The sequence below is a fragment of the Vicia villosa genome, linkage group LG7 (assembly GCF_029867415.1).
Source record: "Vicia villosa cultivar HV-30 ecotype Madison, WI linkage group LG7, Vvil1.0, whole genome shotgun sequence".
Taxonomy (NCBI): Eukaryota; Viridiplantae; Streptophyta; class Magnoliopsida; order Fabales; family Fabaceae; genus Vicia; species Vicia villosa.
Window position 1 is genome coordinate 94,177,184 of NC_081186.1, and position 15,736 is coordinate 94,192,919.

At 31.2% G+C, this 15,736-nt stretch overlaps 1 protein-coding gene and 1 long non-coding RNA gene across 5 annotated transcripts; one reads left to right on the top strand and one right to left on the bottom strand.

Annotated features, from left to right (window-relative positions):
- Nucleotides 1-5,722: 5,722 nt before the first annotated feature.
- Nucleotides 5,723-7,668, bottom strand: LOC131617854 (heat stress transcription factor B-4b-like). The gene is made up of 2 exons (XM_058889116.1): nucleotides 7,303-7,668; nucleotides 5,723-6,440 (listed from the first exon to the last, which is right to left on the bottom strand). The coding sequence occupies exons 1-2, from the start codon at nucleotides 7,555-7,557 to the stop codon at nucleotides 5,919-5,921; spliced, it is 777 nt and encodes a 258-aa protein (XP_058745099.1). The 5' UTR covers nucleotides 7,558-7,668; the 3' UTR covers nucleotides 5,723-5,918.
- Nucleotides 7,669-10,741: 3,073 nt separating this feature from the next.
- Nucleotides 10,742-15,058, top strand: LOC131615927 (uncharacterized). Of its 4 annotated transcripts, none has more exons than XR_009287969.1 (12): nucleotides 10,742-11,141; nucleotides 11,344-11,573; nucleotides 11,730-12,790; nucleotides 12,869-12,906; nucleotides 12,988-13,055; nucleotides 13,135-13,203; nucleotides 13,370-13,430; nucleotides 13,662-13,803; nucleotides 13,900-13,988; nucleotides 14,083-14,259; nucleotides 14,605-14,714; nucleotides 14,797-15,058. It is a non-coding gene; the product is annotated as an uncharacterized LOC131615927 (long non-coding RNA). The 4 variants fall into 4 exon arrangements; XR_009287970.1 differs by having other exon boundaries at nucleotides 11,730-11,796; nucleotides 12,621-12,906; XR_009287968.1 differs by having other exon boundaries at nucleotides 11,730-12,906; nucleotides 14,067-14,259.
- Nucleotides 15,059-15,736: the final 678 nt, after the last annotated feature.

Sequence of the window (15,736 nt, forward strand, 5' to 3'; positions counted from 1 at the left end):
TATAAATAAGTTTGATGTTTGGTTTAGGGGTCTGCCATTGGAGGCTGCAGAGAAGTTCTGCGAAGGGGTGTTTCGGAAGTTCATTTCCGAAAACACCTCCATCCCAGTTTTCGGAAATGAACTTCCGAATTGTATCAGAAGTTCAAATTTTTTTGTTTTTTATTTTGTCTCGCATATTAATCGATTTCAATTGTTTACAGGAACATGTCAGGCAACCAACCAGCACGAATCAGATAGGGAAATTCAAGTTTGTGCTAATCATATTCAGTTGCGAGTGGCTGATAAGGATCTACACCACTTTTATCTTCCCAATTGACCGTAACTGAAAATGATTAGCACGAACTTGAATTTTCCTTCCCAATTCGTAACTTCGGCAGTAAGGCTCTCGATGAAGATCAGAGCCGAACTCAAAGAGAACAGAAATAAAATGTGTGAGTATAGAAAAAGAGTAAAGATGGAGAATGATTCGGATGTGATTGAAAAAAAATGGCAACCAACCAGCACGAATCAGACAGGGAAATTCAAGTTTGTGCTAATCATATTCAGTTGCGAGTGGCTGATAAGGATCTACACCACTTTTATCTTCCCAATTGACCGTAACTGAAAATGATTAGCACGAACTTGAATTTTCCTTCCCAATTCGTAACTTCGGCAGTAAGGCTCTCGATGAAGATCAGGGCCGAACTCAAAGAGAACAGAAATAAAATGTGTGAGTATAGAAAAAGAGTAAAGATGGAAAATGATTCGGATGTGATTGAAAAAAAATGGCAACCAAATTATATGTCGCATATTTTATTTGGCGTTTGCGTTTAATTAAAATGCGAGACTGTTTAAGAAAAAACATAAAAAAAAAAACACAGCATAATTCGGAAATGAGCTTCCGAATTCACCCCCCATGAGGTGTTTTCGGATGTTCATCTCCGAACGCACCCCCCATGAGGTGTTTTCGGAGATGAACTTCCGAATAAAGGAAATTTTTTTAAAAAAAAAAGCGCTTCGGAAGTTCATTTCCGAAGCAGGGGTAGTTTGGGTTTTTCGCTGGGGGTGACCCCCCATAGGGAGGTGGGTAAAGAAAAAATCTAATTATTATTAAAAACTTTAATTTTATGTGATCACTGTAGAGATTATTGCTCAATAATTATTTATTATCATACACATTTATCCATTATTTTTCAATAAAAAATGTAAATTTTAAAATCATGTGTCATTAACAACATATAGGATTTCAAGGCTTCCCATATAAAATGGTGGCAATAGAATAAGTTAAAACAACTCTCTCTTATTGGTAACATAGTGCACCATCTCAACATGTCTTTCCAATTTCCACATTTTCATGAAAAGAAATGTGCTATGGCTACCATCATCATTAGTAAAAGTGCATGGCAATAAATTAAATAAGTAAATATATATGAAAAAATGATTAGTACCTGATCCTCTTCCTGTTAAAATAAAGAAATTTATTTTATTGATTTTTTCAACCTACAAATTATATAAAAAAATATCCATAATATAAATCTTTTTACATCAATGAAGTAATAATTATTTGAACAAATGGTTTATGTTAGTACAATCACTTCCATGCATAATTGAAAGATGAAACTAATTAAATAAATTTGAATGAAGCATGACTATATTAAGTGGTTTATATAATTAACTCAAATAAATAATGCAACAAATCATGAAGCTCATTCTAGTTGTAATAGGGTCTAGATTGCTAATCATGCCAAACACAAATACATTTCCAAATTTTATAATTAGACTACATTTACATCATTGTTGATCCTTTTCAAAAGCATTGCTTACAAAAATCCTGTAAGGATTAAAAACTTCTATTACAATTCATGTTAAAAACACTAAGCTTCCACACTTATATTGGCACTAAAGGAGTACAACCATGACCTCGAATAATCTGCAGAAGTAGAGAAGTTTGCAAAGAGATTGAATAAGCAAAATGAAGAATAAGTTCTAAAAGTGATACTTGGATAATTAACCATATCATCCTTGCTTGATTGTGTTCTTGCATCTCCAAAGCCATTAAAAACACCAATGTACCAAGCACATGGAGATATCTGAACAGAAATTCTTATGTTTATTGGTTATGATATTATGAATGGACTCTAAGAAAAAACATACTTCGGACGCATTACTAATGAAGAAATTTTGATGACGTACAAAGGCGTTTATTACACAACATTGATGTATGCCTAATACAATACCCTAAATCACTATTAAACGTTGCTACTGCCCAATATTTATAGACAATAAATCATAAATTATTAGCAACTAAAGTTCTTTCAACAATTTTCTCCTCGTGCGTTGCATGGGTTTTCACTACTACTTTTGATACTGTGTTAGGTATAACTATTTTATTATGAACATCAAAACATAAGAGACACTGACTTTAAGATACAATAACATCACAAACAAATAAAGATACTACAAAAGTAAAAGAACTTATAAGTTGTAACATTACCACCTCATTAGTTAACTTCATAGTTATATTTTTTCCATAGGAAAACACTCACATAAATGCCTTTTATTCCTAAAGAAAAATAGGAAGAAAATAATAATTATAAATTGTAATTACATAACACAGATGAAAAATAAGTCATTTTTCTGAATTAAAAGAAATTTTTAATGAAGAAAAAAATCTATTAGGACTATAATGATTAATTTAGGGGTGGCTTCCATTCTCAATGCAACAATCACCAATTCAAGAGTTTAAAATGCATGAAACCTATATTCGGACCAATAATAATCGGGTTTGACTAATTAGGCCTAATACACATGTGCACAATATTATTCCACTGTAGGATAGATCTTGGAATTAGCTTTCGAACGCAACTGACTGCGTCTCATTTTGATTTACAAAATTCTAGATACACTGTATTTAGTGCCACTAAAAATTCATGTACCAGCAACCTCCCTAAGCGAGGTCAAAGCGAATTCTCACTTAGCCAGTCATCCATGGCTAAGCGAGAAAGCAAGAAAACCCAATTCTTTTCACTCTTGAAGGCTCACTTAGCCAACCATCCGTGGCTAAGTGAGAAAGCAAGAAAACCCAGTTTTTTCCACTCTTGAAGGCTCGCTTAGCCAACCATCCGTGGCTAAGCGAGAAAACTAGATCATAACTCGTGTTTGCACCAAGAATTCCCAAAAATCCACATTAACACACAATCCAAACATGTTAAGGGTACAGATCAAGCATGAAACAATGCCACAACATCACAAACCTAATTCTAGCATGAATTCATGCAATCAAATATAGAAATAACATCAATTAGACATGCCAGTAGAGTACTCAAACCCTTGGTTCCCAACATGCAATTTCATATCAATTCATGATCACAGCAGAACATTCATAAGAATCAAAATCACATTAGGGAAAGGCTACAAATCAAACATGCAATCAAAACCATGAACTTACAATCAAGCATTTGTTCACACAAACAACATGACTTCCAAGTATTAACCATAAAACCATCCCTAGATCATGAAACTCTGAGAATTTCTAAAACCCCCAAAGTTCTAACTAAGGACTCACCTTAGAGATTACATAACCCAATTTTCCAAGAGGGATGAAGATGATGATGATCAAACCAAGCTTGATTCTTGAAGCTAAATCCACAATTTCTTCAAACCTTTGCACATGCACTAAGATGAACTTGAGTTTTTTCCTTTTTCTCCTCTTTCCCAACTTTCATGTGTTTTACCAAATTCTTCTCTTTAAATCTATGAAGCACCGATACTTCAAAATCCCGGTCGTATCGTATCCGATACGCTCCGATACGCCGATACGCTCCGATACGCTGCCGATACGTATCGAAGGAGTATCCGAATTTTTTTTTAAATTAAAAAATAAAAAAAAATCCGATACGGCTGCGATACGCTTCCGATACGTCCCGATACGTGATCTTCAATTTTTTTTGCAGATTTTATTTTTTAATGACTCTTCATTTATTTTTTTATTTTTTAATAGTCATTATTTATTTCCCTATTTAATTCTTTCCTAATATTTATATTCCAATAATTTTTTTATCAATTTTTAATATCTTATTTAATTAAATTCATCATTATTCATCATTAGTTGGGACTTCCTATTAGGCATATTAGGCCATAGTTGTACGTTATCATAAAAGTAATAGGCAATAACTATTAATAATAACTATGCTAAGTCTTCAATTCCAATAATATTGATCATTAGTGGCTATTATTAGTGGCTATTCATATGACTAACATTTTCCAACATTTATACTATATCAATATCTTAGATTTAATATTTTTTTAGTAATATAGTTATGTATTGAAAGTTCTATTATGAGAATAGTTTTGTTAGACTATAATTTAACTAAATATTTTATTTTAATCTTTATATGCGTATCTTAAACGTATCGTATCTTGTATTATTCAATTAGTAACGTATCGCCGTATCGGATACGTATCGTATCCGATACTCGTATCGTGTCCGTGCTTCATTGCTTTAAATTCTGAATTTGTGATGTTTAAGGGTGTGAGAATGAGAAAGCGATTATTGATAGTATAGAGTTTCTTGTACATTTAAGGGTAAAATTATGTTCTTCATTCTCACAGACAATTGTTTTGCATGTACTTTGGGTATTTCTTTCTTTCTTTTTGTGTATTTTTTTATATTATTAAGTATTTATGTTTCAACATTTACACCAATTTTTAGTCTATGCAAATACAATTTTCACCCTCCAAAACAAAACATAGCTGTAGATTTACAAACTTGAACACAACATTCTACCTACATATATGAAGATGACTAAGGTGTTTTCTAGTAAACTGACTTATACCTTAGATTTCTAACTATAAAGAATTAACTAAAACTTATTACCTTTGTCTTGTCAAATAATTTGGCTACAACTTAATCCTTAATTAAATTGTTTATGCTTACAAATATAATTCATCAGAGATGCAAACAAAATTAAAGCACAAATACAAGTGTTTAAGCTTTCAGCAAAAATTATGTATTAATTCAATAAAACCAATTTATGCTTTGAGTGGTTTTTCTATTTCTTCTTGAGTACTTTTTTTTTTTTTATAAATGTTTGCACTCGTAAGTTCTTTTATTTTCTCAAAGTTGATTCTCAAAAGAGTGTTGCATGTCTATTTGACTATGGTACATAATTTTGAGAGAATATGAAAATATATAAGGCTTCTCTGATTTGATTATTTTTTTAGTTGAACGGTAGAATAAGATGGAATAAGAACTATTTTGTCCTTTGTACCATTAGCGCATGATAATTCTTTAACCATGTACTCACAACATAAATTGTCGGGCGCTACATGTATCAATGCGTCGTCCACAACTTGTAACATTATAAATTTTGTACGATTGATATTTGTCTCTAATTTGAATTCATTGTGTTGAAAGCGCTACATTACCAATGTGTCGCCCACAACTTGTAACTTTATAAATTTTGTACGGTTGATATTTGTCTCTCTAATTCGAATTCATTGTGTTGAAAGGTTAATCATCACAGTTATTCTTCAAAAATTATACTTTTAAAAACATTCATTGATTGGTCATCAAAGGATAAACTCATCGGAGGATAACAACATGGTCTTCTATGCAGAGAATCAAAATGTTGACTATGGAGCGTTAAGTTGACTAGAGAAATATGATGATAACTTGAGTAGCTCCTTGACAAGGTAGTAAAGCAAAGGTTTCATTTGAATTCTATTCTAATTGAAATAGATATTGATCAAACTAATGAAAAATTTCATAGAAACAACAAAATCAAACTAATCTAAATATCATCCTCAACTATACATGAAAACAAAACTCTCTTCAAATCTCAACAAAAACCAATCAAAGCAATCCATTACAAACCTTAACATGATCATCATGAATTAGCTCTGAAACATTACACTAACTATTCTCATCAACCAACATTTCATGGATGCAATCTCTTTTTTCCACAAAGTGGAACACCAAAGAGCTTCACATAAGAGCCATTACAATCCTTAACAACATCATTATCATTTTTCAATTGCGATACCGATGAATCCAATTCAACAAGCTTCAATATGGCAGCACTATTGTTGGTTCTTTGTTCAAATGATGTTGCGGGAGTGACATGGTTTTGAATGAAATATATGATGTCATTGTAGAGATTCTTCATGTGAGTGAGTTCTGATAATAGCATTAGGTTCTTTCTTCTTAGTCTTTGATTGTCCTCGGAAAGCGCGGTTAAGATATCGGTGTTTGGTTTGGGAGATTGTTGTGGTAATGGAGTGTTGTCAATCCAAGAGATGAGTTCATCTTGTTGGAGGATTTGTGGTGATTGTTCATAGTATTGTTGTTGGTAGTTTTGAGATGTTTTTCTTCTGTGGATTTCGCATAGGAGATGTTTTTCTCCTTTTTTGAAGTATTCGTTTGCAAACTCCCATCTATCTGCAACCACCTTCTTGAAACCCTACAAGAAGAGAAGTGTAAGAGCTTCTATTGAAGATGTATTCGGTATCTGAAATGTATCTGACGCATGCATGTTAATGTCGGACACCTACATGCGCCTCTATAACTCCAACACCTATGATATTTGGTGTTTGACACCGACCGACACATCTATTTATGTTTAATTTATTTATTTTCTATATCGGCGTATCAATGTAATGTTTAGCGTCCGTGTCTTGTGTGAGTGCTTGATAACCTAGAGTACACTGAAATATGTAACGACTTTCGATAATTTTATGTATGAGTGTCGTATTTAGTGTCTGTATTAATGTCATAGTTTGCGATATGATTTGAGAGACCATAAAAATAATTTATCACTTAAGCAATTATAAGTACTTACATAATAAACACTTATACTATAAGCATTTAATTAAATCGTTTATCCAAACAAGAACTAAATATATAATATTTTATTCTAAATCATGCAACAATAATAATGCAATGTAACCTAGGAAAACAATCAAGAATGATGAGTAATCAATTCACAAGTTAATCTTATGGTTCAAATAGTGAAGAAAAAAATTGAAAACTTTGTGAGACCTTAACTTTTTACACTAACAAAAGAAAATATTAGTTCCAAACTCCACTCTTAATGACATGATAAGGCCTACTTTAATTTGTCAACAAAAAAAAAAAACAGAAAAACATAACTCAATTAGATGAAAGTTTGTCATTACTCAAAACTCTTAATCATACTTATCGGAGTTCGTTCGGCTACTGCCGAAAACAATCTTTAATCAGACTTTACTTATTCTCCGATTAATTGAACTAGGAATAATAAAAAAAGATAGAGAAGATAAAAGTTAGAAGTTAGAGATACTTACATAGGTATTTAGTTGCCTAACAAAGCTTGAGAAGTTGTTGTGTTTGAAAAAATTGGGAAGAAGATCTCTAGCAAACTCAGGAGGTCTCCAAACAACAAATGTAGATTCATCTTCACTCCAAGAGACAATATGGTCAGTGAGAGGATCATCAACAAGTTGGTATGTTTTTGTTAAGAATGGAGCAGGTACTGTTTTTTGAGAATCCATAGTGAAAATCATGTTGTTATCTTCACATCTCTCTAGTGTGAAAGCCATCACTAAAGCCAAAGAGTTAGTGCTTCTTCAAAAAATATATGCTTTGTTGTTGTGCTCTCTCTTAATGTACCACCAAGTTTTAAAACCCTATCTCACTCTCTTTATGTTGTGATAGCTACTCTCATTAGGAAGGTACATATTATAAAAAGGTATATAAAACGTATATAAAGAATAAAAGATATTTTATGTAAGTTCAACTGACAAATGTCGATATTATTAGAATAGATATGTTATTTCGAAATTAAACTTAAAATTTAACTGTTGTATATGTGAATTTTTAATAGTTATTATCACCTTATCAACATATCCAATAAAAAGATATTTAATTGCAGAATTCGACTAATTGTGCCTATATCTCTAATTGACGGCAAAAAGATGATAATTTCTTAATATTATTCAAATTTAGAGTTAGACTAATTTACATAATTACCTCTAATGGGTAAAACTTGGGTTAAAAATCTTATGATTCAATTTACAAGGTTGTTCGACCTTAAGTCCGCGTCACTACAACTACGAGATATTGTTCGTTTTTGGTGTAAAAACACTTACAACTTTGGTATTTAAAAAAATATCTCGTTAGATTGAGATGTATAAATATAATATATAAACTATCTTAAAATTCAATTTTCAAAGAATGTAAGGGTCTGTTTGGTAAAAATAGCGGTTGACTGATAAGCTAGCTGATAGTTTATAGCTTATGACTGATGGCTGATGACTGATGACTTATAGCTTATAGCGGATGGTTGAGACTGATAGCTTATAAGCTCATTGAAGTGTTTGGTAAAATTAACGGTTCAATTAACTTATAAATGTAAAATGACATAAAAGATATTTAATATATAATTATTTTATTTTAAATTAAATTAAATTATAAGGGTTAAAAATGGATTTTAATTGAAATAATAAAGATAAAAAAAGAAGAAAAAGTAATAAGCTATAAGACATAAGCTAAAACGCTATTTGAAATAGCGTCTAGAAAATAAGCTATAAGCTAGTAAAATAAGCTATAAGCTCGTGATGAAAAGACCGTTACCAAACGGGTTTAAATTATCATATGGGCTTATAAGACATAAGACATAAGCTATAAACTCGAAAATATGCCTTATTAAACAAAGCCTAAGATTATTTTGTCCGGTTCGAAACATCTTTAATAAGTAAAACTTTGTGAAACAAAAACAAGACATATAATTGAAGTAACTCTTCTTTTGTCTTTGTCCCTTCTCTTATCTTAAATTGTTTACTAACTTTAAGAAGCATATGAACATGTCAGTAGAAACAATGTGTTTTTGTAGGATAAACTAGTAAGTTCCAACGAGTCCATTAATTAGTTATTTGATTGTTCTCTTGAAGGATTGATGCTTCTTGAGAGATGAGCTATATTTTCTGTCATTGTTTTTGGTGAAAAAACATTGATATATTTTTATTGGATTCTCCAAATTTTGTGGGACAATTTAGTAATCAAAACAAACAAATAAAATAAATATTCATTTATAATTTTTTGTTTTTGCAATTTTCATCACCAAACCATCATAATAGAAATAAAAAATTCAACATTATAATTTAAATATAAGTGAAAACTAAATATACTCTTTTTCATTTACTTATAAAGTATTAAGGAATTATATTAAGATTGGGATGGAAACTTTGACATCATGAATTATGACTTTTTTATTTTATTTTTCAGCCTAAGAAAAAAGTGTCTCAAAAGTCAGAAAAGATAAACACTATTCAAGAATAATTTTGTAACTTTGTTCAGCTTTTGATATTTAAAGCATCCTTTTGTTTTGTGAAGAGATGGTTTTTGTAGGGATGAATGTTGGGTTGTGATCACGAGGACCACGAATATAATTTTAAAACATTTCCCTTAAAAGGCTAGAACACTAAAAAAAAATTATTAATATATATATATATATATATATATATATATATATATATATATATATATATATATATATATATCAAACAAAAATTTTATATATTTGTAATTTTATTGTTTTTTATTATTTTATTTTATGTATTTCTTAGTTATTTAAGTAAATCAATATATATATATATATATATACACTAGTAATAATTTATAGTAAACCTTGTTAGTTTAAACAATAATGATATAAAATTATTAAGCTATATTTATAAATAGTGAACACTACTAGAAATACACGTATTACCTGCGGAATTTCCTGCGGAAAATTTTCCGCAGGTATTCCTGCGGATTTTCCTGGGATTTTATTAAATAAAATAAATTTCCTGCGGATCTAAAAGTGGCAGCAAATTCTGCAGAAATACCTGCGGATTTTGCTGCGGAATATATATTTTAAACAAAATATTTACATAAACTAAAAATCCGCAGGTAAATTCGCAGGAAACTTTCCTGCGGATTTTCCTGCGATATTTAATTTATAATAAAAACAAACTGTAATACAAGTTCCGCAGGTAAATCCGCAGGTATATTTCCTGCGAATTTACCTGCGATTTTGACATATTTCAATATTTAAATTTATATAAAAATTGATAGTGTTTTTTCTATTTTATTAATTATTTTTATGGTTTTTTCTTTATTTAGTTTAATTCTAATTTTTCTATGTTATTAATTATTTTTATAATGTTTTTTCTATTTTATTTTAATTAACTTTATAAATGATATATATATATATATATATATATATATATATATATATATATATATATATATATATATATATATATATAATTCTTCAACTTATTTATTTTATATTGGACCAAATAATCTATAATTTTAAAAATAACATATTGAAACAAATATGATATATAATGTATAAATTTCTCTATTAATGTCATTATATCTTTTACTATAAATTTTTTCTAAATTTTGAATTTAATTTCTTTTAACAAATATATATTTTGTGTTATATAAAATTATATTTGTTCAATTGTTAATTATTTTAAAAGTTTTAATTTTAAAAATCCTACTCTAATAATAATAATAATAATAATAATAATAATAATAATAATAATAATAATAATAATGTGTTATATGAAATTATATTTAATTTTTTATTTTGAATTAAAATAAATTTTGACTTTTTAAATTTATCTTTAGATAATTTTATTTAATTTTACATTTTAGTAAAAAAAAGTTTAATAAGCATATAAGTATTAAAAGTATTATTTTTTTCTTACACTATTTTATTTTATCATTTTTACCTTTAAACATTTTCTCTTTCATTTTTCCAATATGCAAAAGGTGAACTCGTTATGTTTTCTTCTTTCTCTCTGAAAACCCTAGCGCCGCCGTCGAACCACCTTCTGCCTCTTCCTCCGTCACCTCACCTCCAATCGAAGAAAGGAGGTCATTTTTGTGTTCATCATCACGTGACCTTTAACCTGAACCAGTTGGATTTTTGTATTAGACAATTTCAGTTTAAATGCATTATGCTACTTCGTGAACGGAGGTGGCGATGTTTGGATCAACGAGAATCGCTTCCGCGTCTTGCGTCAGCTCGGAGAAGGCGGCTTCACTTACGTCTACCTCGTCAAGGAAACTCCCAACGACTCTCCCGCCGGTGGCCTCGCCAATAAACTCAAAGACTTCTCTCATCTTTCCGGTTCGATTCCGTTTCATCGTTTCTTAATCACTTTTTTATTTAATTCGTGAAATCAATGATGTTAAGCTGTAGTGTATATCATTATGTTTTTTAATTGCCTTCCAGTTTCAGCAATGCAGGTTATTTATCAGGGATTAGTTGTTGATAGGTAACATATCATTAGGTTATTTGTTGATTAGTTTTTAATTAATTCGTATTACAGGATTTGATCTTCCTCAGCCAGGATTTAGGCCTGCAGAAAGGGTTGAGGAGACGGGTCGGCGACTTGAGAAGTACTGCAAGAAGTTCAAGGTTCCATTTGAGTACAATTCGCAGGAAGATCCATATAGGTTGATGTTTGAGAAAGGGTTATATGGAAGGGATGCAATAAATGTGATAGCTTGTGAGGGAGCAGAGAGAGTTGAAAGGCCAGAGACTTACAAGAATTGACAGGTTAGTTATGAAAAAGGGATCTACTTGTAAATGACAAATCGAAGAGAATATTAGTTTGAGAGGAGAGATTGAACTAATATGCTGTAGTTAGGTATTCTTTTTAAAGATACTGTCCGGTTCGCTACTAATTGCAATTTGCTTGTTTTGTATTTTCAGATGCAAGGAGCCTATTGAGCCATTGACAATTGAAGAAGTAGCTGAATGTTGCCATGCTCCAGAAGATGTACACCATTTACCTCACTGCTAAATGCTCTCCAATATTAATTTTTTCAATTATGTTATTGAATCAAATTAATAAAAAGTATTAATTAGTTAGATAGATTTTTGGTAACATTTAATTTTTCTTGAAGAACATTTAGTATATCTGTTGAAGTGTTGAGTGTTGATTTTTGGTAACACCCTAATTTTTCTTTGCTTTGGCATCAACTTTTACTAGAAAGCTTCTAAGTGTTGAGTTAGAGCCACAATTTGATAAGCCATATCTAAGCACTTCACTTCAAGTTGTGCATCCAAAATTTCCTGAAAACAATACCATTCACCTATACTATATTCCTTTGAAGAACATATATAAATCCCTCACACAGTCACTAATTAACATGTTTGCATTTTGGCTATGCTACAAAAAATCTTTAGGTCTTCTCCTTTAAATAGTTCTTAAATTAAGAAAAGAGAATAGTAGAATTATATATTTTTTAGTTTTAGCTTTCATGATTAATTTCTTTGTACATACACACAATTCAAAACTCTAAACACGTGACAAATGATTGAAGGAATAAGAGAGTTGTGACAAATCATGTATAAATTAGTAGAAGGTGTGATGCAGAGCTGAGATTTATACTGGTGCCAATCTTAGCTAGTGAACTAAGTTTTTCTTTTTCTAAAGGTGTAAGATTCTATGTAATAGGGATGAACAATTAAATAACAAGCCATTGTAGTAATGAATTAATTCTTCATGGTTGACATAAGAAAATTCAGTTTACATTGATTATAAACTTGGTGATTTTTGAAAACAAATTGTTTGTTGAAATGCCACAATGAGTTTATTAGGTTGATTCTGAGTTGGGGCTTGAATGTTAATCTTCTATCATGGTGGATGTTTTATGGACGGTTGGTGTTTATCTATGCCTTTCCAAAGTTAAGTTAACCGACGAAGGGCTGAAGCATTTGTTGCAGAAATGCTTATCCCTTCAAAGTTTGAATCTCTATGCAGTGTCTAGGTATGAATTGAAACTCAACCTATTGAAGTTCAATTTGTCTTTCTTTCCCTGAAAATTCACTGCATTACTCTTATTCAGTTTCACAGCTCATGTTTTTGGATCTCTGTGGTGCCCAGGTAAAATCTTCGGTTGTTGTAGATTTCTCCGCACAATTCTATCTAATGCAAACTGCTAATAGAAATAAGTTTGCCTTGCAGAATCTTTCAGACGAAGGACTTGAATGTATTTCGAAATGCAAGAACCTTGTATCCCTCAATCTGACTTGGTAAACTCACGATCAACTTGAATATTCGTCTATCTCATTTTATGAAACTAATCGAGCTGTATCTGTTTTTACGTGATAGGTGTGTACGTGTGACCGATGAGGGAGTTATAGTTGTTGCTCAGAGTTGCACCTCTCTTGAATTTCTAAGGTATTATCATATTTTGAGAAGTTTATAGCACTTGGATAATTGTTATCCTAGAATCACTTATTGGATTGCCATATTTGCAGCTTATTCGGATTGAATACGCATTCGGTGTCCAACAACACATGTACTTACATTGAATTATACATTTTTTTAATTTCATGTTTTGCAGTATGGATTGAACAATGGGTGCTACTAGTGTTCAAGCAATTCAGTGAGGTGTCAATGTCTTGGTACATATGTATATCTTTTGTTTAAATGTTTCTTTTTTCATTTACTCCAAAAACACACCTCTGAGGTTTAACCTCTGTTATTAATTGTTAGTAGTTTTTTGTGCATTTATAAACTGCCAAAATTCCCTTTTATTTTTTAGGAAAGGTACTAATTGTGGTTAACTTTTCTTCTAGATCCAGTTTTGTTTGTAACAACAACAATAATGATAGATACACTTTATGTTGTTTCAGATTGAGAATGAGTATGGGGCAGAGTAAATTACTTGGACCTGTTGGCTATAATTATATGAGCTGGGCTGCAAAAATGGCTGTTGAAATGGGAACCGGGGTTCCATGGGTGATGTGCAAGGAAGACGATGCTCCAGATCTAGTGGTAATTTTTCTCACTCTCTCCCTTAGAGGTTGTTAACATTATGCACCGGTAACATCATGTGACTGATAAACTAGTATGTTTCCTGTTATGTGACAGATAAACACTTGCAATGGCTTTTATTGTGATAAATTTACTCCCAATAAACCTTACAAGCCTACAATGTGGACAGAGGCTTGGAGTGGCTGGTAATCATTTTTTACAGTTACTCCCATATTATGTAATTGCGGAAATGGTCTTGCGGAAATGTAAACCACTGACTTTAGTTTCTTCCTATGTTAGGTTGGAGTGCAAACATCTCAGATGGAAATGTTTCCTACAAATACTCATATGTTCTCATGGAAGAGTTTCGTTGAAGATACTTCTTCTAGTTCTACAAATACAATCACTGCTTCTGGTCTCTTGGAACAGATAAATGTAACATGAGATATAAGTGATTTACCTTTGGTATATAACTAGGTAAGATTGATTTTGTAAGTTGTTTACATTTTTCTCCTTTTGTTCTCTAGCCGTTCTTTATTTTCATCCAACATACGTTAACAATGACCATTATTGAGTCGTAATGCTTAGCATTTCTCTTACATCTTTCTAGCATCGTAAAGATCACTTGCAAGTTGCATCAACCATGGAAACAGATAACTGATATTGATATTTCTAGATTCTAGATGTTGTACCGAATATTGACATCTAAAATTGCTCGACTTTGACATTTTGACTGAATCTCTAAGGTTTCAGCAGCTAAAAGAAGGAGATTTAAAAACCATTTTTGCTGTACTGATTTATTTCATATCGATGTGTCTACAGCGTTGATGTTGATTCGTCCGAATCCTTTCTCCATGGAGGCAAACTCCCTTCTCTCATTGTTCAGTCCACTGGCCATGCTGTGCATGTTTTTATCAATGGTCGACTTTCTGGTATGTAGTTAATTTTCTTCTTTAGTAGATCACGCTTCCATAGAAAAGGGAAAAGAAACATGATATATATGATTGAAAACAGGCTCTGCCTATGGAACGAGGGAGGACAGGAGATTCAGATATATTGGCGATGTAAATCTTCGTGTCGGAACAAACACTATAGCTTTGCTATGTGTGCTGTTGGACTTCCAGTAAGTTTTGTTTTCCACCCTTATTTTCAGAAGATCATTCTACTATGGATTTTATTCTTCACCTACTACTTAGTGCTTACTGATATCATTCTTTTTTTTATAATGTTTCAAAAGTTTATAATTTTTTTTAATTTGAGATAGAAATTACCTGCGGATTTACCTGCGAAAATTTCCTGCGGATTTACCTGCGGAAATTTCCTGCGGATATACCTGCGGAATTACCTGCGGAATTTGCTGCCGAAAATATTACCCACGAAGGTTTTAGCTGGGGACATAAAGCCGCAGGAAAATCCGCAGGAAACGTGTTTCCTGCGGAAATTTGGCTAAAATCTGCAGGTAAATCCGCAGGAAATTTGAGTATTTCTAGTAGTGGAAGTTGTTTGGTACTAGTAGCTAGTATCAAGGTGGAACATTCTGACCATTATTCATCTTTATATGTACAATATTCAAAGCACACCCGTGACTTAAAAAAAAGAAGTAGCTTCTTCTAGCCTCAAATTGTGGAATTATTAAATATGTATATATCTACTGCAAAGTTATATAAGTGAATCTTCTCTTATTTTACCATATTTTTATATCTCACTTCTCAAAGCTTCTTAAATAGTAAAAAGGAAATAAGAAAACAAAATGATACATAATGCATGACTTTAAGTGCATGTTCAGATTCCCTTTTCTTAATGTAATTATTTAACTTAAGGAAACTTGATCATGAGTTGAGTTGTCTCCTCCAATTTTTATTGGACAATATGTAAGTGATTTTTGTGTCATTTCTATAGCATGAAGCGGTATAACGAGTTTGATTCGTCGGATATGTCTGTTTTTTCATTTTTT

Coding starts and splice junctions, on each gene's coding strand:
- LOC131617854 (XM_058889116.1), bottom strand. CDS start 7,557: ATGGCTTTCACACTAGAGAGATGTGAAGATAACAACATGATTTTCACT. Junction 6,441..7,302: donor TTAGGCAACTAAATACCTAT/GTAAGTATCTCT, acceptor CTCTTCTTGTAG/GGTTTCAAGAAGGTGGTTGC.